Below are 23,442 nucleotides of genomic sequence, written 5' to 3' on the forward strand. Positions count from 1 at the left end.
TTTTCACAGTTAATTTTATCCACAGGATGCCTGCAGGTGCCTAAGGATGGAAAACAAAGGGTTCTGGCCCCTTCCACAGAGAAAGCTGACAAAAGTGGTTTTAAGCTGTTGATATGCTCTTCATATCTTTTGCACCCATCTGTGTCACACTAGCACAAGGAAAAGGCATGGCAGCACCCATTCCTTCCTGCTGCACTGCAAAATGCTGAGAAGTTCTCTTGAGGGATGGTGAAGTTTACTCTTGCTCTTCTAGCAAATATTCAGTTTCAGTATCAGATTACTAAATGAATGCATACAGCATATTTACCTTTCCCCATTGTTTTGGGGTAGCACATGCAAGTTTAAAATTTATACTTTATTCATATGAGTTTTGAAGAAAAACTAAATTGATCTGAAAAAAACAAAGTTCAAGAAATACCAACATGATGGTTTATTTTTTTCATTATCTACTCATTTAAGTTCTATACTTCTCTGATAATTCTGTTTTTTAAACAAAAGGTTGTTGAAACTCAGAAATTAAGTATTAGGGAAGGCAGGCATTGAGTTCAACACCTTTTCTTCCACTTTAGTCTAGATTTGAGAAGACTGGCTGTTTCCCTACTAGCATCTAATTGTACAGGAGATTACAGGAATAAGCCACTCAAACACTGACTAATCCAGCAGGTCACCTTCCATCCCACACCTTCTGCCATCTCCTCCAGCCTCTATTCCTACACTCCAAGAGATGTGTCCATGCTGGAGCTGCTCCCTGTGGAAATCCCTTCTTTTCCACTACATGATCCAGGAAAGAGTTTATTACATACCGAGACCCTCCCCACAGATCCTGGGCTTTTAGGAACACATGAAAAAGGAAAGTGGTATGAAGGTTGGTCAAAAATGTCCAACAAGGCCAAGGAAAAGGGGAAAAAACCCTGAGACAAACATGAAACCAACAACAACAACAACAAAAAAACCCCAAAACAAAATAACAAAACAACAACAACCAAACCACCTACTGCAATTTATCAGGGTCACTAAATCTGAAAGGAAAGGTGTGTAAAGTTGCAGGATCAGAAATCAGTATAGAGGGAGTTGAGTAAGGCATCAAGCACAGAAGCCCTGACAACATCTACTGCTCCATGAAAGCATCCCAAGTGTGCACCACTAATGATGCTCTGTCTGCACATGACGGGACAAGCAAACAGCAACAGGTCCCACCATCTCTGCAATCTTCCCTAACATCTGCTAAAGACAGAGTTCTGAGCTACTGGGCTCTTTTTTCCTAGCCCTAATGGCACTGAAGTAACTTGGAAATCTGTCTTTGGACACAGGCATTGGAATCAGATCCTTCAGTTGTGGCAGCAGCTGAAACATAGATCTCGAGGCACACAGAACTTTGTAACTTCCCTTGTCCACATTGGATTAGCTTAATAACTGGGAATTAATAAAGCTTTCCTAGACTCAGGAAAGGGCACAAACACGACTTAGGTATGTGTGCTGTTATTTTAACGGAAGGAAATGTCCCGCAGGTAAGGAAAAGGCGGGATTTTCACGAAACGCGAGTGGAAAGAGCCACGGCAGCAAAAACGTCTCCGTGGATGGAGCCAGAGATGCTCCAACACCGCGAGCACCGCTGTTCCCTCTGTTAATGCATGGGCAGCGCCGGCTCCAAGAGGGGAGGCTCCGGCAGGGGCGGGCTGTTACGTAAGGGAAAATCTGCATTTCTTGCGTAACTCGGCTCTTTACATAACCCCGGCCCCCGAGCGGGGAGAGCCGCACCGGCGGAGAGGAGCGCAGCGCAGCGCAGCGCCCGGCACTGCCCGCCGCGCCACGAAGGAAATGCGCTGTTTCTGCCTAAAGGAAAAGAAATAAAATAGCTTACAGACTGCAGATACCCATAGCTGATAGTTTAGGTGGGCTTTATGAAAAGAGGACAGGAGGTTTTTGAAGCAGTTTTTCATCTAGAATCACGGAAGCATCAAGTTTGGAAAAGACCTTCAGGATCATCCAGTCCCCCGTGAGGCCAGCAGTGTCCCTAGAGCCCCTAAGCCACAGAACCACATCCCCTAGATCCAGACACACCAGGAACGCCTCCAGGGATGGTGATCCCACCACCTGCCAGGGCAGCCCGTTCCAACATCTGACCATCCAAACACTGGAAACATAAAGACAACACAGGCCTGGCCATAGTGATTTTACACAGGCAGATTGGATAAAATAATAAAACAACTCCCACTCCCAGTCAAAGTTGAAGTTTCTACAGGAGGATAAGAAAATTCTCTGTTGGATTTCTTGCCAACTTTGCTTGCTTAGCACTAGGCAAGCAGAACACAGAGAAAGTTTCTTTGGGCTGTAAATGGTCACTAGGATTCCCCATGTACAAATGAACTCGGGTTGGAGGTTGCAGAGTTTCACTGACACTTGTAAAAGGAGAGACTTGAAAAATACACTTGTAAAACAAAGAGAAGATGGGGATAATTTGGTGGCAGGGAAAGATGCAGTTCAGCAGCACCTAGCCTGGAGTTTATTTAAGGATAAAAGTTCAACAACACCTAGCCCATGGTTTATTTAAGGATATGTGACCTCTGTGTAAAGTCATGTTTAAATCTTACCTTGCATTTTCCCCACTGGGCAGTTATGTGCTCCATCTGCATCCCACAGATACCTGTTCTTTGGGAAGGAAACTTCCAATGTGAGAGCCAAAGAACCCAGATGCAAACCCTTATCACTAATGATTACAGAAAACTTAATGGCCGATAATAATACAAATGCAGAACTATTTGCATTTCCCTGCAAACAACAATATAAACGAATTCTAAACATACAGGTTAGATTTCAGTACTGATTTTTGCAGAAATCACCTAATTTAGAATATTTTTATTTTAGGGGTCTCCAAAACAGACCAGTGTTCTCCTCTGTGAGCTGTAATTACACTGATTTATTATTTATCATGCACTGGTAGTGTCTAATTTATTAGACTGTTGCTTGCTGAATATTTTATTTTATGTTCATTCTGAGCAAATAAAATTGCTCTTAAAGCAAAGTTGAGTAAAAAGGCATTGTACACAAGAGTTGTGCTTAAAAACTATTTCTACCACATTGCACATAACAAATTTAAAATGTATCTTCCAGAAAATTCTGTTTTATAAATCAGATTTAAAGTCACTTAGCTACACATAAAGGTTTGTCTGATGCATTCAGATCTCTCCTTATTTGAACAGCTCCAGGATTTCAGATAAATTATGTATAAAGTCAGAGAAAGGCAGTCTTCCATCTGGGGTAACTACTTGCAAAGTCCAAGCTAAGCAGGTTTGAGACAAACTGGTTTTAAAGCACTATTTTACATGGCTGTTGTGCCAAAGGCAGTTAGCAGATGCCAGCAAAGAATTTGCCAAGTGGCTGGAAAGGAATCTTTCCAAACATCCACATGATGACTTACAATTCCAAACACACCAGATCCCATCTTGCTTGTAAACCTTTCTTGTGCAACAAAGTATTACAGTGCATTCTATTTATAAACTCACAGAAAACTTCTTTTATGTTGCTTCAGACTCTAATTATTAGGACTGTACGGGTACTTTCCCAGTTTATTTTTAAAGCAGTCTCTGAACAGTCACATTCTTTTGCAATTTCTGCAGTTCTCACTTCCATTTCTGGTTTGAAACAAACTGGTTTATATTTGCATACTCTATGTGTTTTATCTTATAATAAAATACTACAGGACAATTATACTCACAGGTATCCTTTCAGAAGAGAGAATGTCACGTGGCTGAAAACCCCCCAGGAGCTGGATTCCACAGCTAGAAATCTCAGTTCTAATGTCAGTACAAATAATTTAAAAAACATTTTGCCTTTTATATAAACCTACAAGTATCTTGTATGTACATATTCCAACTACTCAAGATGGAGTTTATGGAAAAGCTTGGTCTAATCAAAATTTCTCATCTTAGTTCTCATTTCACAACCCACTTTCTCGAATGGCCTTGAACAATCTCCAAAACATAGGAAATTTGTTGTTTTTATTTAGAGTAGGAGCCAAACTTCTAGATTTACAAATTCCTTCTTAACTTAATACTAAGACCAAGTTATATGTACCAAGAGTTCTTAGCTGCTCTAATTCCATTACAGGACTGAATACTCATGCCCAATCAATTTCTGCAGGCTTTTTGAAAAGCAGTGGATAAGAAATACGATGCTTTTTGATTTATTGACTTTATAAAACTGATAAATGATTGGTATCATTCAATCATTCAGTGGAGAAATTTTCTCTGTTTATGAATGATTACAATTTTCCAGATTATTTGGTGTCGTGGTTTGACATGGGAAAAGAATTTTCTCAGAAGGAAGAGGTCAATCCAGTCAGGGGTCAGGTTTGGATACTGACACTTGGGGTGACCAATTGAAGGTGGACACGCCTCTGAGAACACAGAGGGGTTAAAAGCAGAATTCCCAGGAGAACTCGCTCTCTTTGGTTCTGGTCATCGGAGAATGCATATTCCTGAGTACAGTCAGATCGTGAGCCCTCTTTACCTGGTTACTCGCAAGAATGATTTCCATTGGGGCCCTGAGCAGCAGTAAACTTTCACCCAGATAAAGCAGGAAATGGCTCATGCGGTAGCCCTTGGCCCAGTCAGGACAGGACCAGATGTGAAGAATGTGCTCTACTCTGCAGCCTAGAGCCATGGTCTGTCCTGGAGCCTTTGACAGAAAGTGCCTGATGAAACTCGAGGCCGACTGGGATTTTGGAGTTGGGGCTACAGAGGGTCTGAACCCAACTACACCCCAACAGAGAAGGAAATCCTGGCCGCCTGCGAGGGAGTCCAGGCCGCCTCAGAGGTGATTGGCACAGACGCACAACTCCTGGCACCCCGACTACCGATGCTGGGGTGGATGTTCAGAGGAAAGGTTCCCTCCACCCACCATGCCATCAGTGCTACATGGAGCAAGTGGATTGCTCTAATCACGCAACGCACCCCTATTGGTAAACTGAATCGCCCTGGGATTTTGGAAGTAATTACAAATTGGCCCGAAGGTGAAAGTTTTGGTGTCGCAGATGAAGAAGAAGAACCAGTGACACGGGCTGAAGAAGCTCCACCATACAACCAACTGCCAGCAGAGGAAACACGCTACGCTCTCTTCACTGACGGTTCTTGTCACATCGTAGGGATGAATTGGAAGTGGGAAGCAGCTGTATGAAGTCCCACACGATGGGTTGCAGAGGCCACTGAAGGAGAAGGTGGATCAAGCCAGTTTGCTGAACTCAAAGACGTTCAACTGGCCCTAGACATTGGAGGAAGGGAGAAGTGGCCAAAGCTCTACCTCCACACTGATTCATGGATGGTAGCCAATGCTCTATGGGGGTGGCTAGAGAAGTGGAAAGAGGCTAACTTGCAGCGTAGAGGAAAACCAATTTGGGCTGCTGAAGAGTGGAAAGATATCACTACCCGGGTAGAGAAGCTACCTGTGAAGGTTCGCCATGTAGATGCCCATGTCCCCAGAAGCAGAGCTAATGAAGAGCAGCAAAACAACCAGCAGGTAGATCAGGCTGAAAGGATAGGCGTGTCAAAGATAGACCTCGATTGGGAGCACAAGGGAGAGTTGTTCCTAGCACGATGGGCCCATGATGCCTCAGGCCATCAGGGTAGAGATGCCACCTACAAGTGGGCACGAGACCGAGGGGCGGATCTAACCATGGACAGTGTTTCTCAGGTGATCCATGACTGTAAGACGTGTGCTGCCATCAAACAGGCCAAGAGAGTGAAGCCCCTGTGGAATGGTGGGCGGTGGTCCAAATACAATATGGGGAGGCCTGCTTTGCTTTGTTCTCGATCAGATTTCACAGCATTCAATTGATTGGTTGCATTTTCATGGGGGCACCGGCATTGTGCCAGTGTCAAACCATGACATTTGGTTTAAAAAAGAAATCATTCTTCCTTTACAGTGAAGAGTATTTGATAACATGATTTAACTGCATTTCACATGTGGCAAAAACCTCCCCTCTAGCTTTTGGAGACAACTTCATTTAACTGTGAGGAGTTTTTTTTTCTGTTGGAATATCAGTAAGTCTTTAATAAGTAAATGCATGAGTGCCAAGCATATCATTAACTGAACTGACTGAAGATCAGAAAAGCAAATACTAGGTCTGATATCGCTTGGGTGCCACTAATGGGTCCATTGTAGATTGAAATATTTCATTTGATCCATTAGTTATTTTGTTGTTATCAATACCACAGGAGCTGTATTTATATATCTATTTACAAAATGAATTCAAACTCCTTTAGCTTTTAAGGCACTGCTCAAATGAAAGCAGTCTCTTACAACAGCTGAAACAATTACAAGTGAAAATGAGAGACCATTTTGATGAATATGCATTCCAGCAGTAATCATCTCCCAGACAGGATCTGTCTGTTTCTAAAAATAATTGTTAATAATACAGATGTAAATTTAGGGGAGATTTATTATTTTGTTCCATTCCTCTGTAAATGTTGACACTTAAAACTTTTACTGCATTTCCTCTTGTTAAAATAGACAGTCTGCAAAAGAGAAAATACAATGTGCACTGAAATAATAATGAGTGTATTATTGTCACCAAAAGAGTAGTCTCTAAATTAGGACTAAAAGCAAGTTGAAGACATAATAGAAATACACATAAAAAAAAAATAATATGAATAAATGTGATCAGCTGTAACTTGGTAAAAAGAAGTGGATAACTTTTTCTGGTATAGCAAGATTAAAAAGATTAAAATAAATACATTTTTACAAAGTGTAAAATTTACCTGAGAGAACCAGTGCTTGCTGCATAACAGAAATGAACCAACACCCAGGTGGCTTCAGAAAGTACAGACATTTTACAGTGGTAATCCCAACATTTAAAATAACTCTGGAGATGCACTATTTTCAGCATGGGGTGTGTAAAAGTACAACCTACCTACAAACAGGCTGGCAGACAGGCTCCTCATGGGGCAGACAAGGTGCTGAGTGGCATCACTGAAGTGTTCTAAGGTTTAGTGCTCTATGTTTTGTAGGTGCCAATGGAAGCGAACAATGAGATCTGTGCAGAAAATGCATTATTTCACTGCCAGCTCAGTGTTACTGCCGTTGCCCAAGGATGCAGGTGAATTCTTCATTAGGAGAGCAGAGACAGGACAGGAAACTAGACCCACCAGTCAAATGTATGCTCTTAGGTAACTGACCATAGTGATTGCTTCTGCAAAATGTGAGAGGATTTAAAGTATTTTCTTGTTAATTTGTTACCATTACCCTACCCTTACAATCCACCCTGCTCTTATTACAGATCTTGCAATCGTATTTTCTTAATGCCTCAATTACTGTAGATGCATTTACTCAGCTATGATCACAGTTTGCTTTTGAAGTTTTCCAATTTGTTACAAAAGGAAAGCTCATTTAAATACTCATGGTCACCTACAACAAGCGCCCTGTGTCCTATACACTTAGGGATTTGTACTTCAGCACTCACAGAAGCCTATTCTTTCCTAATGTATTTTAAGGTCTCCTTTCCGTGTGAATCCTCTGGCTTTGCTAACATGTGAGCTCATACTGCAGTGTTCTCTCTTCACTGGGGGCCCGTGGAGCTGCCCGTTTGTGTGTAAGAAAGCTGAGAAACAGTTATCTTCCAAACCGCTATTCTTTCACTGCCGTTGGCACCAAGTCAGCACGAGAGGGAACCCTGCCAAGCTCTTACATCCCACAGAAGAGATTAAATCAAGTGCAGAGGCAAGACTGATGTGCCAAGCTGAGGACAGAAAACCAAAAGGCTGTGGGACACCTGAATCCAGCAGGCAGGGCACAGTAATGACTTGATGGACACCAAGCTTAAACTTCCAGACAAACTGCCCTGATAGCAGGCAAGTTTGAGCAAGTTCAGGCAGGTGGCTAGGAGAAAGGAAGGAAGCAGAACTAACAGATCAGGAATTGAATGGCCAGCAGCAACAGGTGTGCTTTACTCACATCTCAAATGGGCAGGCCAGCTGTGAGTCACAGGTACAGACACTTACAGTATGTGGTTTTCTGGGCGACAGATATTTTGTCAGGGTGTTGCCAGCAGCAGTTGATGAAGACATTCATAATTACTGTGGGAAAAGCATGTACACACAGCATAAGTCCTTTTTCCAGGCTGAGAAAAAATGCCTATTTTTGTAGTATTGTTTCTAAATATTTTTTTTATTGTGGCTGACTCATTTTTGAATGCTTTGAATTGCTACATGTCTCATACAACAGCTGTAGCCATAATTCTTAGCCGTTTTTATGACCACATGAGGGTGAATGTGCTGCCACTTGTCTAAGGGTCAAACCATCTGCTCTTCTTTGCAACTCAGATTTGGGATGGAAAACTCCTTTATTTTCACTATATTTCTTTACTAGCTGTGTGAAATAAAGGAGTTTCCAAAGCCAAAACCGCCTGAGGTTTACACATGGAGTATTTCTATGCCTAGCAAGCTGGGGGGACTCAAAACTACCTGATGCCTCATGCTTTGGGACATCTACCTTTAACTCTGCTCATCATTTTACACCAACTATCTTCACTCACTGCATTCCCAGTGCTTCCCTGCATTGTAAAGATATTTTATATCTAAGTGTCTTCAGGTTAGTCTCAAAGTAATGTAACCCAGACTCACAAAAAAAATGTCCCTAGAACTTTCAGCTTCAGGGCCCAGAATCTCTCAAAATAAGGTCAAGTTCTTTTACACGTTAATATCCTCATTCCTGCTGAGTCACACTGGGTTTGAGCTTCAGTTATTTGCCTTGGCCTATCTACCCGGAAAATTTCTTGGGGTTTTGTTTGTTTGTTTTTTAATATAGACGAACACCTGGACTAGGTTGTTACATTGAAGGGCAGACGCTGTTGAAAACACTTCTGACTGGGACACATCGCCAGCGCACTTACCGGCTGTCACTCTGCACTGACCCCACGACTTTCTGGTCTCGAACCCAAGTTTTCTACGCTAAAGCACTTTTTGAGGAGTTTTGAATCAGGCGCTGGGGAAGGCTGCTCCGCTGAGGCGAATCCAGGTGGGGCTGGGCTCCCGCCCCTCCTTCCCTGCCTGCCGCGCCGGCCGGGGCCATGTGACAGCGCGACTTCTGCCTCCGAGCCGCCCAAGGGGAAGGGGAAGGGGAAGGGGCCGCACTTTCCCCGCCGCTCCGGCTGCGCTGAGGCCGCGGCCCCGCGGGGGAGGCACCGCCCGCGCCCCGCCACAGGTACAGCCGGCGCCCGGAGCGACAGCGCCGGCGCTCGCAGAGGTACGGACAGGCGCCCCGCCCGCCGCTCGCCCCCCGCGCCGGGGCGGGGCCCGGCTGGGCAGGACAGGCCGGGGCAGCCCCCGCGGGTGCGCCCCCCGCCCGCCGCGGAGCCGCCCCGGCCGCGATGCGGCCGCCCCGGGGGCAGCCGGGCGGCGCGGCGGGGCCGGGGGCGCGGCGAGCGCGCTCCTCCGCCCGCGGGCCATAAAGGGCCGGCCCGGGCGGCGCGGCACTGCGGTACCGGGCGGCCGGCGGGTGGATGCGGCAGCGGGGAGCGGCGGCAGCTGGCGGGAGCGGCTCCTCCCCCCGCCGCCTCCTCCTCCGCCGGTGGCTCCGGGCAGCGTCTCTCCGGCCGGCGGCGGCCCGGCCCTGCCCCAGCATGGCTCTCCCCGGGGCGCTCGGTAAGTGCCGCGCCGGGCTGGCCCGGGGCGCTGGCGGTGACCTTGGCCGGAGCCGTGCGGGGCTCCTGCGGCGGCCGCGGCCCGGCCCCACCTGCTCGCGGCGCTGGGATGCGGCGCTGCCCGCTGGGCATCCGCGGGGCTCGGAGGCGGCTCTGGCTTTCGCGGCATGTGCTTGGTTTAGATTCAAGGCCGTGAAATGCCTGATCGATAATTGCTTTTTAAGTAATAATTCAAATTTTTTTTTTCATTTTTGTGCAGCATGTTTCAAGAGAAATAGCTTTCTTTTCTTCTGCAAAGGTGCAGACCTAAAGGGCAACCAACCTCTCTATTAGATCAAGCTATTTAGGAAAAGAGCATTTACTGAGTGGCATTCATATCCTTTCCCATCACATTAAAATGTCCAGTTGTTGCTCACCTTGGGCAAAGGACAGCAGTTCAATAGAAGGATACTGGATACAGAAGCCTCTTCAAATCCTGGATGGCAAAGCTCACACAAGTATTGCATGAGGTGCCTCATGACTATTTTAGGTTCATTAGGCTCCTCTCTGTGCCATGAGCTAGCAGTGATGTGGGTGAATGTACATTTCAAACTATTCCGTGCATTAGCATCTCGTGCTTGAGTGGAGAACGTGAGCTTGGGTTCTGTAAGAAAGAAAAAAAACTTTGGTGTCAGTAAAGGATTGTACTTATATCTGTACTTTCTGTCTCTTCACTATTTTATTGTAAGGATTTAAAACACAGCATGGTTTCTCATGCAGTCTGTTTCTTTAGTGCATTTGTGTCTCTGATCACAATTCTCTAGAAAAAGTTCATTTAAACTAGGAAAATGCTCAGCATTTTCTACTCAGCAGAAAAGCCATTATTACTTCACATTGTCCAAGTATTGTTAGCACTCTTACTGTAGTTGGGTAAGTGTAAAGGGAGTTTTTCCCTGGCTGAAGTGGCCCAAAAGGCTCTTGCTGCTGACAGCTGCATCTGTAGCAGGCTCTGCTGCTGACAACTGTGTTCATTGAGGTCAGGGGACAGACTCCCATGACTTCCTGGGGGTTGACATTGCAAAACCAAACCTAAGTTTGGATGCTACTAAGATATGGTAGTGCATTGTCACTGAATTATTCAGCTAAACATATATGTATTTTTAAATTTCTTATGTAGTTAAACTCGATTTTATGAAGACTTAATAACTGACTACAAAACAAATACTCTCCTGTGCAGAAAACAGCACAGTCAGATCCACAGCTCTTTAAAAACAGAGATGCTTTTCTACTGGGATGTGAATGGGTTCTTGTAAAATAAAAATGCAAAGTAATGTAGGGGAACACTAAATTGCTGTGTTATGGTCCAATTTAACTCGCCACCTTTTCATGCTACATTTGCTTTTAGAATAAAAGCAAAAATGCTCTCAAAGCAACTGTGTAAACAGGTGGACATTAATTAGAGTCTTTTAGGCTGAAACCAACAGGATCACATATCAACATGTGAAACTTGCAGCATGCCTACAGAAAAATTGTAATGGGGGCCCTGATAAGTTGTGCCTGAAGAGATAAAAAACTGCCACTCTCCATGCTGACTTCCAGGGTATGTTGTTATTTAAATGAATGCTATCTCACAAAATACGTTGCATTTTTCTAACCAAAAAGGATTCCAAAATGCCAATTTTGGACCCAGACTTCACATTCTGGCAGTGCTTGGATCTGTATGCTGTGACATGTTCGCAGCTATTTTAAACTTATGTAATAAGAATTTAATCTTATTTGTTATAAACTCCATCATACTGAAGGCATTCAGAAAGCTTTATAGTACACAACAAATAATGCTGATCAGTAGCTTATCAGAACTGTGTTTTTTCCTCTCTGGAATGCTTCCATTTGTGCTAAAAAGCACATTCTGAATTGTATGAAAATGGAATAAAAGTAAAACCAGGAAACCACAGAAGAAGCAATAAAGATGGCATTTTAGTAATGATGCTAGTATAAAACAGAAATATTTTGTGATTAAAGGCTAGGTACTTAAAAATTTAAAACATATTCTTTTTGAAAAGTAATATTTAAATACTAAGTAGAAATGGAAGTCCATGACTTATCTGCTTCTCACATGCATTCAGAAATGTGATATGAACTACTACAAATGGAAGAAAGAGTCACTGAGTTAACTATACTACTTTTGTTCCTATTGTGCAAGTATTCCACTTCCCAACAATTCCATGCCTTTCAGATTTCATCTGTGCAAGGGATGGGGTGAGGTGAAAATTACAACCTTCTTTTCTAACTTGCCTGTTGGCTTGAAGTCACTGAGCAAGGAAGAAGGCAAGTAAGCAACTGAGTGAATGTGATTTCCAGGTTTGGTGCAAGGACACACAGCTGAGTATCCATTGTATCACAAATAATTGTCTGTCTGTGCAAGTAAGTGGAATCTCCCGGTCAATCTCTACATAAATTGCTTTGGAATTTTTGTGGGTATGCCACAAAGTTCCTGATGCACAAATTAGCATGGCTCCAAAAGTAGAGCTGCTCTGTAGTTCTTGTATACTGCATGCTAGTTTGAATTCTGCAGAACTGTTCTACTTTCTTCTGATTTTGCTTCAAGCTCTGAATTTTGATAGGCATACCATGGAAAAACCCTCAATCTCTCACACATCTTCACTCATCCTGTAGCTCTAACTTTGTCAACTGTGCTCCTCATCAGGCGAGATGCCCCGACAGTTTCCCAAGCTGAATATTTCCGAGGTGGACGAGCACGTGCGGCTCCTGGCAGAGAAGGTGTTTGCCAAAGTTCTGCGAGAAGAAGACAGTAAGGATGCATTGTCACTCTTCACCGTGCCTGAAGACTGCCCTATTGGGCAGAAGGAGGCCAAGGAGAGGGAGCTGCAGAAGGAGCTGGCAGAACAGCAGTCTGTGGAAACAGCTAAAAGGTTTGTTCTGTTGTTGCTTTCTTAGTGGAAAATAGTTTTTGAGAAGAGTTTGAGTTTGTATTGAAATACCTGGCAGACAGCATTCTGCCTCTTACTACTCTAGGAGAAAGGTCAGCAGCAGGCACCAGGGCCACCCCTGTGGTGTCCTTCTGTCCTGTGCAGGAGCTATCGGGATGGGCCCCAGGGAGCTTGGATTGGTCAGGTTGTCTCAGCTTGTGATCCCAGCAATAGCACAGATATTGCTCATGCAAATTTAATAAACAGCATAGCTGGGTAGAAATGAACAAAACCCTGAGACTCTTTAATGGAAGAAGAGTCAGAAAAAGAAACACTGCCCCCTCTTTTTCTAGTTTCATTAAGAGAAACAGAAAATTTTAACAGAGAAAATGACAGTGGCATGATACTTCCTTTAGTCTCTGCAAAAATAGATGAAAGCAAAGAATTTATATTTAAGATCAAGGGATAAGGTGAAAAGTGGTATTGTCATAATGAGTTTATTTGTAGCTTTCCTTTACTCACAGAGATAAAGTCTAACCACTGTCAGCCATAAAAGTATACATTAAACAAAAAGAAATTGCATTCTAACTTTGGTTTTCCCATGGCTGTAATGAAGGCAAACTTGCTTTGGTTTGTGAGGTATTTTTTTTTTTTTTTAATTCTGTAAGAGAGGCAGCCTTCCCCTGATGTCAGGCTGTTCCAGTGTCTTGCCTTCACAGGACTGTTGGGCTGTTTCTGGAGTCACATGAGCTCAGCAGCAGCCTGACACCAAGTGGGTTGGACGTGTACAGACTCTTCAAAAAGCAGGCAGGCAAGAAAGCATTTGAAAGTGATAGCTAAACCCATGTACCTGGTTAGCTGCAGAAAGGCAGTTGGGCAACACTTGGAATCATGTTTCTGGAACAGAAGGGAGACGAGTCAATTTAGTTAAATTAAGGTATGACTCACTGATGATACAAGCTGAGACTTTGGGTTTGGAATTGTGCAAGTGGATTTCCCAGTTGGCATATTCATAGACATAAACAGGCACAGAAGGGAAAACCAGATGTTTTCAGTCAAACAAATGTTTGGTATATATTTCCTCCTGGACTAGTGTGTTTCATTTTTAATTTGGAAAATTCATCTCACAGAAACAAAGTCAGGTTTCGTACAGGTTCAACTGTAGGAAGGGGCATTAAAGGTATTTTGTTTACATGTAGGAACAGAACAAGTGTTCATCCCTGCCCTGCAGGACTGAAGGGACAGTGACACAAGTACAGCTTGTGCTGTTTCCAGTCTCAGTTGATCAAACACTGCCTTTCAAAACTGATGCTGATTTCCAAGGTGGCTACAAGTACTTTAGAGGATGACATTTGGGTGTTAATTGTACTAGCACTGCATGTTCTTATTCTTAAGAATACCACAGAAGAAATATGCGGCTTTCTGAGAATGTTCCAGTGTTCCTTTTTCTTTGCTAGTGATTCTTAGTAACATTTTAAGGTTTTGGTATCTAACTTAAAAAGCAGGGACTATTTCCACAGTGCAAAAGAAATTGTTATCACAGGTACTTGATAACATTTATATTATTTATATGTTATATTAATATTTAAAATACATTTAAGCACATTTAAACTGAATAAGGAAAATTAATTCTATCTTCAGAGATATTCCAAAGCTCCACTTGAGGTATTAGGGTTACTTCACTGGAAAACGCAGCATTCTTTTTTAGCAGGTTTATCTGAATTGCACATCTATCACAGCTTTGATGAGAAAAGGCAGCATTTTTAAATGTATGTAGTTCCACCTGAAGGGAGGAATGGACTTTTGTATCAAAGCCATGCTGTGATATCATTCTGATAACCACATCAGCCTTCTGCTCAAGTCTCATCAAACACTGCCTAAGGAATAACTAGATGCTCCTCCTTTTCCTTACAAGTTGAACTGAATGATTGTGAAATTTTGTTGCCTAATCTTGTCTGACAACTAGAGGAATTTTAGGTCTGGCAAGTTTTGGGAAGAATGGGAAGTCTGTGTAACAGCATGATAATTTAGAACAATTCCCATATGCAATATTCCATACGTACAGACTTGTTTCTGTCTAATCCTTCACGAATTCTGATGCTGTCAGTCTGTAAGAATTGACCCTTACTGAAGTGAGCACAGTGATCACATTTTCCTTTACACAGTGACTTGCTGAAACTGAAGTTGTGAAAAGTGAAACACAAACCTTAGGGCATCTTAGAGTGGTTGTAAGTAAATTGTGGCATATTGGACTCATGTAGAGGGTAAGTGCAATTGTGTGTGGTGTAGATCATGTGAAATGTCAATACAGAGAAGCTAAAAGCACAAGTACTTTCTGAGCAGGGTTTTTTCTGTGGTATGAAAGACACTGTTTTCTTGTGGTATTTTTCATTAGTAAAATTTCCTAGGGGGTGATTTCTTTGCTGTAATCAGTTTTCCAGTGTATTAAGTGTTTTATACCATGGCTTATTTTATGTTTTATACCATGAATTCGTAGGAAGAAAAGTTTCAAGATGATTAGATCCCAGTCTTTGTCATTGCAAATTCCACCTCAGGAATGGAAAGCACCAACGGCCAATCCTGTCCTGTCTCCTGCAACACCAGTTCTTCCGAGTGCTTTTGTGCCAGTCCAAGTGCCATATGATGTACCAGAATTCCAGAGAGTTTCAATTAGTGGGGACTACTGTGCAGGGGTAAGAAACTATTGTTTTCCCACTTTGTGTATCTGGAGGGTGTAAAAAAGGTCCCATATATGTACATGAAGTGTAAAATGCCAATATGATGGTTCTCTGCAACAAACTTCAAATTGTTTTGTCAATACAATGATTTGTTAGACAGCTAGAAGTCAAGGTCACGTTGTTCTATACTCTTTCTAAAATAAGCTGGATAAAAACATAATCAGATGTTCAAGAATAGGATAAAATAATTTGTGTGTGTTTTGTGTATTGTATTTGGTTTCTGCTTATGTCACTGGCTTACTGACTCCTTGGGCAAGATCTTTGTGGTCAAGCCCCACACACTTCTGTGCTAGAACTGCTATTTTTTCCAGTATTTATCCAGGTTTTCCTTCCAGGTTACAGTTGATGACTATGAACAAGCTGCCAAGAGCCTGGTGAAAGCTCTCCTCATCCGAGAGAAGTACGCACGTCTTGCCTACCATCGCTTCCCAAGAACAACCTCTCAGTACCTGTGCAGCATGCGGGATCAGAAATGGAAGGTTGAAGATGAGGTGCACCCAGGTGAATACCCTTTTTAAAATATTCAATTACATTCTGAAAAATGTGATGATCTCTTCTGACTGTCTTTGTAATTTATTCTGTTATTGACTGGAGAATCACTAACAGGCCTAAATTATAAATCCTGTATCTAATTTGGAAATTTAGTGCTGAAAACCTAAAAACCAAGACTAGACTCTCATTGATTACTTTATTTCCTAAGCAAATATTAAGTAGCATACTTGTGCTCCCCCAGGAAAAAGCTGTATGGCTGTGGTTTAAAGTGAAGTCATTCCTCCTCATCTTGGCATAGGGAACTAAAAAAGGTGATGAGCTCATCTACTTCATAAATTGAAGCATGATACAGACATGCCAGTTAGCAAGCCCTGAGTCAGGAATTTCACAGGCAGGCTACACTTGCCAGGTCAAGACTGGAAGCTGTAGCGTCATATTTGTTGGGCGTTCTGCCTGGGTAAATAAACTGATCTCTCAACAAGGCTTATTAGGTTGAAAATATTCCCCCACTATGTGTGTCACAAATTATTTTTGTCTCTAAGGTGGGTTGTGTCTTGAAAGCTTTGCTTGTGCATTAAACTGTTTGCACTGCTCATTTCTGGATTAGGCTGTGAGGAGCAATCTTTGGTCTGTACAGATGGGCCACTGTAGATGTATCCATGTTGCTGACAACTTATTTTCAGCCTTGAAGTGACATTTTAAATCAATTACTGGTTTAGTGGTTGAAAGAGGGTGACTAAATATGTTTTCAAGTGTTTGTTTTCCAGGAAGAGTGTAAAGAGGACAGTATACTGAATATTCAAGACTAGGAAGATATTTTGGAACAGCTGCCAGGGAGACATTTCCAAGCTATTATTAGGTTAATAACTTTCTTACAGTTAGGATTTTAAACTTTTGACACAAAAAATGAAATCTTGTTACACAATGTCTTAATTAGCACAAGTTTGAGCTAAATAGTTATAAATATTAGAGATAAGGATGGTATCAGTTTATAATATTAATTCAGGTACTCTAGGTGAATAAAAGGACTGGTAATTACTTTTCTGTCTGGCTTGATTGAACAGGTAAAAGAAGAAATCTCTGATAAGACTGAGCCAAAGAATATAGTTCAGTTGACATAAATGCAGTCAGGACACTTTGTGCTGGTTGCATTAGTCAGATACTGTAAAAGAAGTGATGATTGTTCACAACAGGAGTGACAATGTTTGAGTGTTCACATAAGCTAGATCTCCTAGAAGTGTGTGTGTGATTACTTGATTAGTAGGAAAAGACTTTGTAACTTCTTAAAGGCTTTACAAAACTGTACTGAACAAATCCCAGTTGTGCTTCTGGCGCTTTGTGATTTTATTTATGATCAGAAGGCCAGGGGATAAACTGGATTTGTGTTGTACAATTTTTGGCTTCTATCCTTCCTGCTTCTATTAAAAAAGAAAATTATTAAAAAAGCTCAAACAGAACCCTCACAACAGAAAAACACACATAAACAGACTGACTCCCACAAACTAAAAATCTCCAATCAAAACACAACAAAACCAACTGATTCTATGCTTAAATCCAAACTTCCAAAATTGCTGGCGAGTGAGAAAGTGAAAAGAAAATACAACATTAATTATAGTGTTCAAAGATCTCAACTGTACTTTGACCATCCTAATTTAAATACTTCTGCAAACTCGTTTTCAAACTTATTCCAACACACATTAATGAATAATAGTATTAAATTTGTATGCCTTGGTTCAGAGAACTCTAATAACATAAAACATTTGCATTAAGGTAGGCTCCTTTAGAGAGGGGCTGCAACTAAAGCAGATCTTTTATAGTAACTGAATGTGATTTTAATGAAAATACTGAGATCTATTAGAAATTAAGCTTTACAGAAGTAGAAAGTTCTTTTTGTAATTATTTTGCCTTTTGTGTAAGTTATTTCTTCCAACTGTAATGTAAATTTGTTTTCAGATTTCCATTCACCCCCAGAAGAAAATGAAGATCCTTATAATCTCGATGCTGCTCCAGACAATTTGGATTATGTTATCAAGCTGAAAGGTGGCATTCCCTTTGTTTATGATAGCAAAGAGATGATGGAGCTCAATGAGCCTCGGAGTTTGCCATATCCTGACCTGCAGACCTACACCCTTGACCTGAGCCACGTTCTTGCTCTAATTGCAGATGGCCCAACGTATGTTCCTCTTTTGTCACTCTCTGCCCCTTCAGGCTGCTGCTTACCTGTGGCTTTAGTACTTCTCCCTTCTGTGATACTTAATTCCTCAGCATATGCATTTTGTAGCAGTGCTTTGTCTTTCTCAAGCATTAATGCATAATGAAAAATCTTAAAAAGTAAAAAATACAATGCCACCTATGGCTACCTTTAATTTCTTTGGTTTCTTAGCATCAACCATGGCAAAAAAGGGGTTAACAGAAAAAACATCAAGGAACTGGCCAAATGTTTCCATTCAAGTCAAATCTGACCCAAACTTCTTGAAGCATGGGAACTGAAACTTAAGCTTTTTTTTTTTTTAATTTTGTTTTTGCCTGTGCTGAACCTGAGGTTTTTGAACAGTTGTCCTGAATTCCTTCATATCTGTTTTGCTCTGGTTGCATGAAGAGAAACCCTGCATATGCAGAGCATACAGATCTGCTCAGCAACATAAATATTCAGTCTGATTTGTTCCAGATGTTAATTAACTGCTCATATGCTGCAAAACTGACCCATGTATGCACAATCAAAATAAGTCCCAAACTTCCCAGAACCACCAAATTCCTGTGAAGTTTCTAAAAACTAGAAATGTAACAACTGTAGTACTATAGTACAATTATAGTCAGTGACACTCATGACAAAACAATGTCCTTGCCTAGTGCATGATGAAAGCATGTGCATCCAGTTTTAAGTTTAATTCCTATCTGAGAATTGGAAACGGCACCATCTCTCATGGCCTCAACACCAGGAAAGGAAAAGAATCCACTCTAGGATGGAACCAAGCAGGAACCTGAACTGTTCTTCTAAGCTATTTGCCCAGTGTGCCAGCACTGCATTGCTGGTCCTCTGCCTGGGAGAGATCACCACTGACTGTGCCCAATTAGCCCCACCTGGTGCATTCTTTCCCCTGTCTGTCTCACAGCTGTGCCAATCTGTCTGCCTTGTGCAGCAACAGTGGCAGAACAAGCCTGGCCCACTCCTTAAGCCCTTTCTCAGGAGCCAACTCCTGTGCTTCTGGTAGCCTTATCAGCTCCAAATCAGTGTCAGGCTGAGCAGGCTTTGGTTACAGAGCAATGGGCAAATTCATTCCAGTTACAGTGCCTTATATTCCCAGACAGATAATGAGAAGTTAAAAGAATGAGGAGGAAAACCAGAAACAAGAGTCATGCTGAAGCCCCTTTTGCAGTTTGCACTTAAACCTTAGACTTCACATTTGTAACAGGGCCCTAAGAAGGGCTATGGTAGGACAAGTTAGAACATTCAGCACTGTGGTGAATGTAGGTCAGTCACCTGCTTCTTTCATTAATTCAGAGTAAGTTTTTGCAGGCTCATCTACACTCTCTAATAAATGCAAAACTGTAAAGAAAAAGGTCTTTCCCATAATCCTGTTGCATAAACTCTTCTTTTGGTATTGTTTCCCTATTTGCAGCAAGTGCTTTCCTGTCATTTATGCCCATCACATGTGGGGCTGCTCAGAGATCAGGAGCCACCAATTCTTTAATCTTTGCTGCTAGTAAACTGATGAAATCTCACCCTTACTCCTCAGGCTTGTGGTCTTTTGGATAACAGTATGATCTAACAGACTTCCTGCAATGGGCAAAGAGGTCTTGACTGGTATTGGGTTTTGTGAGACTGGGTTTGAAACAGACTTCCAAAACCATAATAGGATATGTGTCCTATTGAGGAGAGATTGGCAACAATAAAGCAGGAAAAAGAAGGCTATTACATTAATAGTGCTAACAAAATATTGTGGAGTCAATAAGAATTGACAGATGGTGAAGAGAAAAACCATGTCATTGGTTAAAAATAGAAGGAGAAACATGACAGAAGATGAAAGTGAAGATGGAGCTCTGAGTAGGCAAGCAGGAACAAAAAAGCATATTTTCTAAAAAAGACATAAGAAATTATTTTGGAAAAAAGTATTTCTACACAATATGTGTTCTCAAGGCACGGAAGATGAAAGCATATTGGATCTTGTCTTTGTTTCTCACATTTAACTGGAAAAGCAAATAAATTTGGAGGATTAAAAATATTCATAAGTAAGGCTGGATGATAAGTTGTTTCTGTTATATATGAGAAGATGGTTCTTTTGGAGGTACCATTTTAGAGAAGTTGTAATTGATGTCACATTTGATTATAGGTTTCATGCTTTGGTCATTATTACTAAAAGGACTGCAGTTTATGCACAGGTATAGTGATGAATACTTGGACAAGTTGAAGGACATAACATGGTTATGTAGAGTTCTGTTTGAGATTTCACTAATAACATTGGTCTGAAATTTGCTTACATATTTGTTAACCAATAGGATAAAAAGATTGGATTTGTCTTGGACCTTGTAAAATGCCCCAACTTTGTTTTTACTGTGAAAACTTTTATGTTCTTTTTGAATTTGAAATACATCTAGTTTTAAGTTACTCTTCATGTTTGTGTTTTCTTTTACAGAAAAACATATTGTCATCGGAGGCTTAACTTTTTAGAATCTAAATTTAGCTTACACGAGATGTTAAACGAGATGTCAGAATTTAAAGAACTGAAGAGTAATCCCCATCGAGACTTTTATAATGTGAGAAAGGTAAGTGTGAGAAGGATTAAAGGCATGACACTGTTTTTAGTAGAAGTACCAGCAGTTTTGTCTTTCTTATGGGAGGTGTAGATGATATTCAGGAAGTAGTGTGTGCCTACCACTCTACTGAATTAAGTTATTTTAAAAATGTTGATGTTTTTTTTACATGGGAGCTCTCCAGGAAAATTAACTTGAATATGCGTGGGTTAATTGGATTTTGCTAAACTAATTTGTTTACTTATTCAGAATCAAAGGGGCTTAATTGTGTTCAGATTGCTTTAAAGGAGTGAAACAGAGTTAATCAAATGGAGCTCACTTGGATTATGAATAAAAGTATCCTTATGGAGGTTTAATTAATTTTAATGAACTCAAAGACATTCAAGTGCATTTTTCTGCTTTCGTGTAGGTACATCCTACTAGAATATAGTAGGAACAGCTGTACAGATTTTAGATTATAATTTCATTTCATATTGAAAATAGATGTTTAAATACATGTCAAAAGACCTCCCACAGAAACTAAACTGAGGGTTCATGCTGCTATCAGTATCTGGTAAAAAAAGTCTGTGATATATTAAGTAAAAAGATAATTTGAGTTGTAGTCTTGGCTCTGTCTGAGATACACTGGGCTACAATTAGGAGACAGGTAGGGGAATCAAGGAGCTGACTTTATTTCCTGACATATTCACGCCCAAGAGAGCTGCGTTCTCTTCAAAGCATGGAAGCAACAGTGTTAGGCTGCTTTATTTGCTTCCCTTTCCTGAAGTGGAGAGGAAGTTACTGGAGTTACTGCTTCATTTTGATAGGAGAGATTTCTTCAGAATTGTTGCTGGTGGTTTTAACCACTTTGGGTCAATTTTGCATTGTTTCTCTATGTAACTGGAAGAGGTGATCCTTATTTGTAACTTCAGGGTTTCCTAATCCTTCTTGTTGCGTTTTAGTTAGCATTAGTTCATCAAAAAGTCCTCTTGGCTTTTCCCCATAATGCCCAATGTGTTTGATGGCTACTGTTGTAGTAGTTTAGAGTGGTAAACTGTCCCAGCATCCATCACAGGGGTGGAAACAGATGAGTTGTCAGGTAAGGTCTAATGGATTTCACCCTTCTGACTGTTAAACGTATGGATGGGAGGATCTGTCAGCTAATTCACTCAAGTGGCAGGCTGGTAGTTGAGTCTGACAGTTCTCTTGCATAACCCTAGAAAGACATTTGCTACGTGCCACGTTCAGAGAAGGCACTTCAGGAGCTGACAGATACTTGAATAAAACACGTGGTGACTGAGACATGCAGAGGTGTGGATCAGGTGAATACCACAAACAGTTTATTAGTGAGAAGTTGTAATTAACAGGATTGTACTTGCTGAGTTCAGCTTTTCATCTAAAAGCAAATGTTCAATGTCTCTGGGTATATCTTAATTATTTTTTAATTACCTGCTTTTGAATAAGCCACTCTACAAAAGGATTCATATTGTTCAAAAGCCCAAAATGTGTGTTGCTTCCCCTCTGGCAATATGCACATTCCAGAGAGCTGGAACCAGCCTGCTCTGCTCTGCCAAAGACAATTCCTTCTGCCAGGTACTGGTTGAAAAATTCCTGCTGCACAGAGCTCATCTTGCTTAAAGTATTTTTATGAAGCAAGCTCACAGGTAGTATTTTTCCGAAGCACTCTGGAAAGTAAACTGCATTGTAGGTACAATTCCTGTAAGCCCCCAGGTAATCTTGTTTTCCCTGTGTCTTGCTAACCCCTGTAATGTTTGGAGCTAGAACTTCTCTGAAGTTCTTCCTTGCTAATAACAGTATGAGCAGTGAAATATTTGAAATCCACACTTCTCAGCCTGTGTTTTCAGGATGTCTCTCTGTTAAGTCAAGCCTAAGAAGTGCTTACTGCTCACAAGGAAAGCAAGGAACAAGATTCACCTTCCCAAGGCTGTTGGTGAAGTTGTGTATCACATCCCTTTGACACAAGTGTGAAGATCCTGGTACAAGCTGCTTATATGAAAGAGCCAAAGTAACGGATGGAAAATGCCCAAATTAGAACAGATATGAATGGAGCGGCGAGGTCAGGCAGTGAACGTGTACTGCTGCATTTAGAAAGGTGCGGTAGAAAGCTGGCCAGGATTAATTGCTAGCATGACAACTAAACCTGGTTTTCCCCTGCCTCCTTCCTTGCTTTTCCTGATTTAATAGGAGTTCTCCTGTGAGACCATCTATTCTTAAAACCCATAATTATGAGCATAAGGCTCATCTTAAATAAGGGACATGCATGTTTTTATCTTGCATATTGAACTTAACTGGAATGCAGCCCAAGATATGTTTTGCACAGTTTTGCAAGCTGGACCTGGAAAATTGTCCTTTACTAAGGACACAGGTATTTCTGTAGACAGACAAGAACCCACAGATGGTGAGAAAGCATGGCTGGCTCCCCTTGGTTCTCTCACAGATGTCTGTGAGAAAACACTAACTTCAGAGGAGACTCTTGAGTCTGCCCTCAGCAGGATTCCTCATGTCCTCCAGTTGATGCACAGCAAAGTGCAGGCAACACATGTTTCCCATATAACACTGTGTACATGAAGAATGAAATTAAGGAACCAGTTTATCTCTATGATACACAAACTCAGAACTGAGTTTTAACCTTGGTATACCAGGGTGTCTCTGTGTCCAATAGCCTCAGATAATTCAGAGCAGCCACTTTTTTTTTTTTTAGGTGAAGCCAGATTTTTTTACCTAACATTATTTGCTACCTTTGTAATGGATATTGATGTACTGAATTGGCAGGTGTCCTTCACTGCAAATAGCTTTGATACAGTTTCTAAAGAAATAAAAATCACAGTCTAAGCCTCTTTGGATATTCTTTCTTTCTGTAGCCACTATTTCAGTGTGTCAGCAAACCATACCTGAGGCTGTGTCCTAGCAGTGACTT

At 41.5% G+C, this 23,442-nt stretch overlaps 1 protein-coding gene across 2 annotated transcripts in view; it reads left to right on the forward strand.

Annotated features, from left to right (window-relative positions):
* Nucleotides 1–9,092: 9,092 nt before the first annotated feature.
* Nucleotides 9,093–23,442, forward strand: part of AMPD3 (adenosine monophosphate deaminase 3) — a 32,865-nt gene continuing 18,515 nt past the window's right edge. Inside the window, exons 1-6 of one of the 2 annotated variants that reach the window (XM_021529466.3) lie at nt 9,093–9,237; nt 12,321–12,546; nt 15,041–15,236; nt 15,617–15,782; nt 17,727–17,946; nt 20,408–20,537. In XM_021529466.3, the coding sequence (XP_021385141.2) occupies nt 12,326–12,546; nt 15,041–15,236; nt 15,617–15,782; nt 17,727–17,946; nt 20,408–20,537 (933 nt within the window). In that variant the 5' untranslated portion in view covers nt 9,093–9,237; nt 12,321–12,325. Of the gene's footprint in view, nt 9,238–9,503; nt 9,636–12,320; nt 12,547–15,040; nt 15,237–15,616; nt 15,783–17,726; nt 17,947–20,407; nt 20,538–23,442 lie in introns of those variants that run through there. The other variant, XM_021529464.2, reaches the window with a different exon arrangement.

This window comes from Lonchura striata, chromosome 6 (genome assembly GCF_046129695.1).
Source record: "Lonchura striata isolate bLonStr1 chromosome 6, bLonStr1.mat, whole genome shotgun sequence".
Taxonomy (NCBI): Eukaryota; Metazoa; Chordata; class Aves; order Passeriformes; family Estrildidae; genus Lonchura; species Lonchura striata.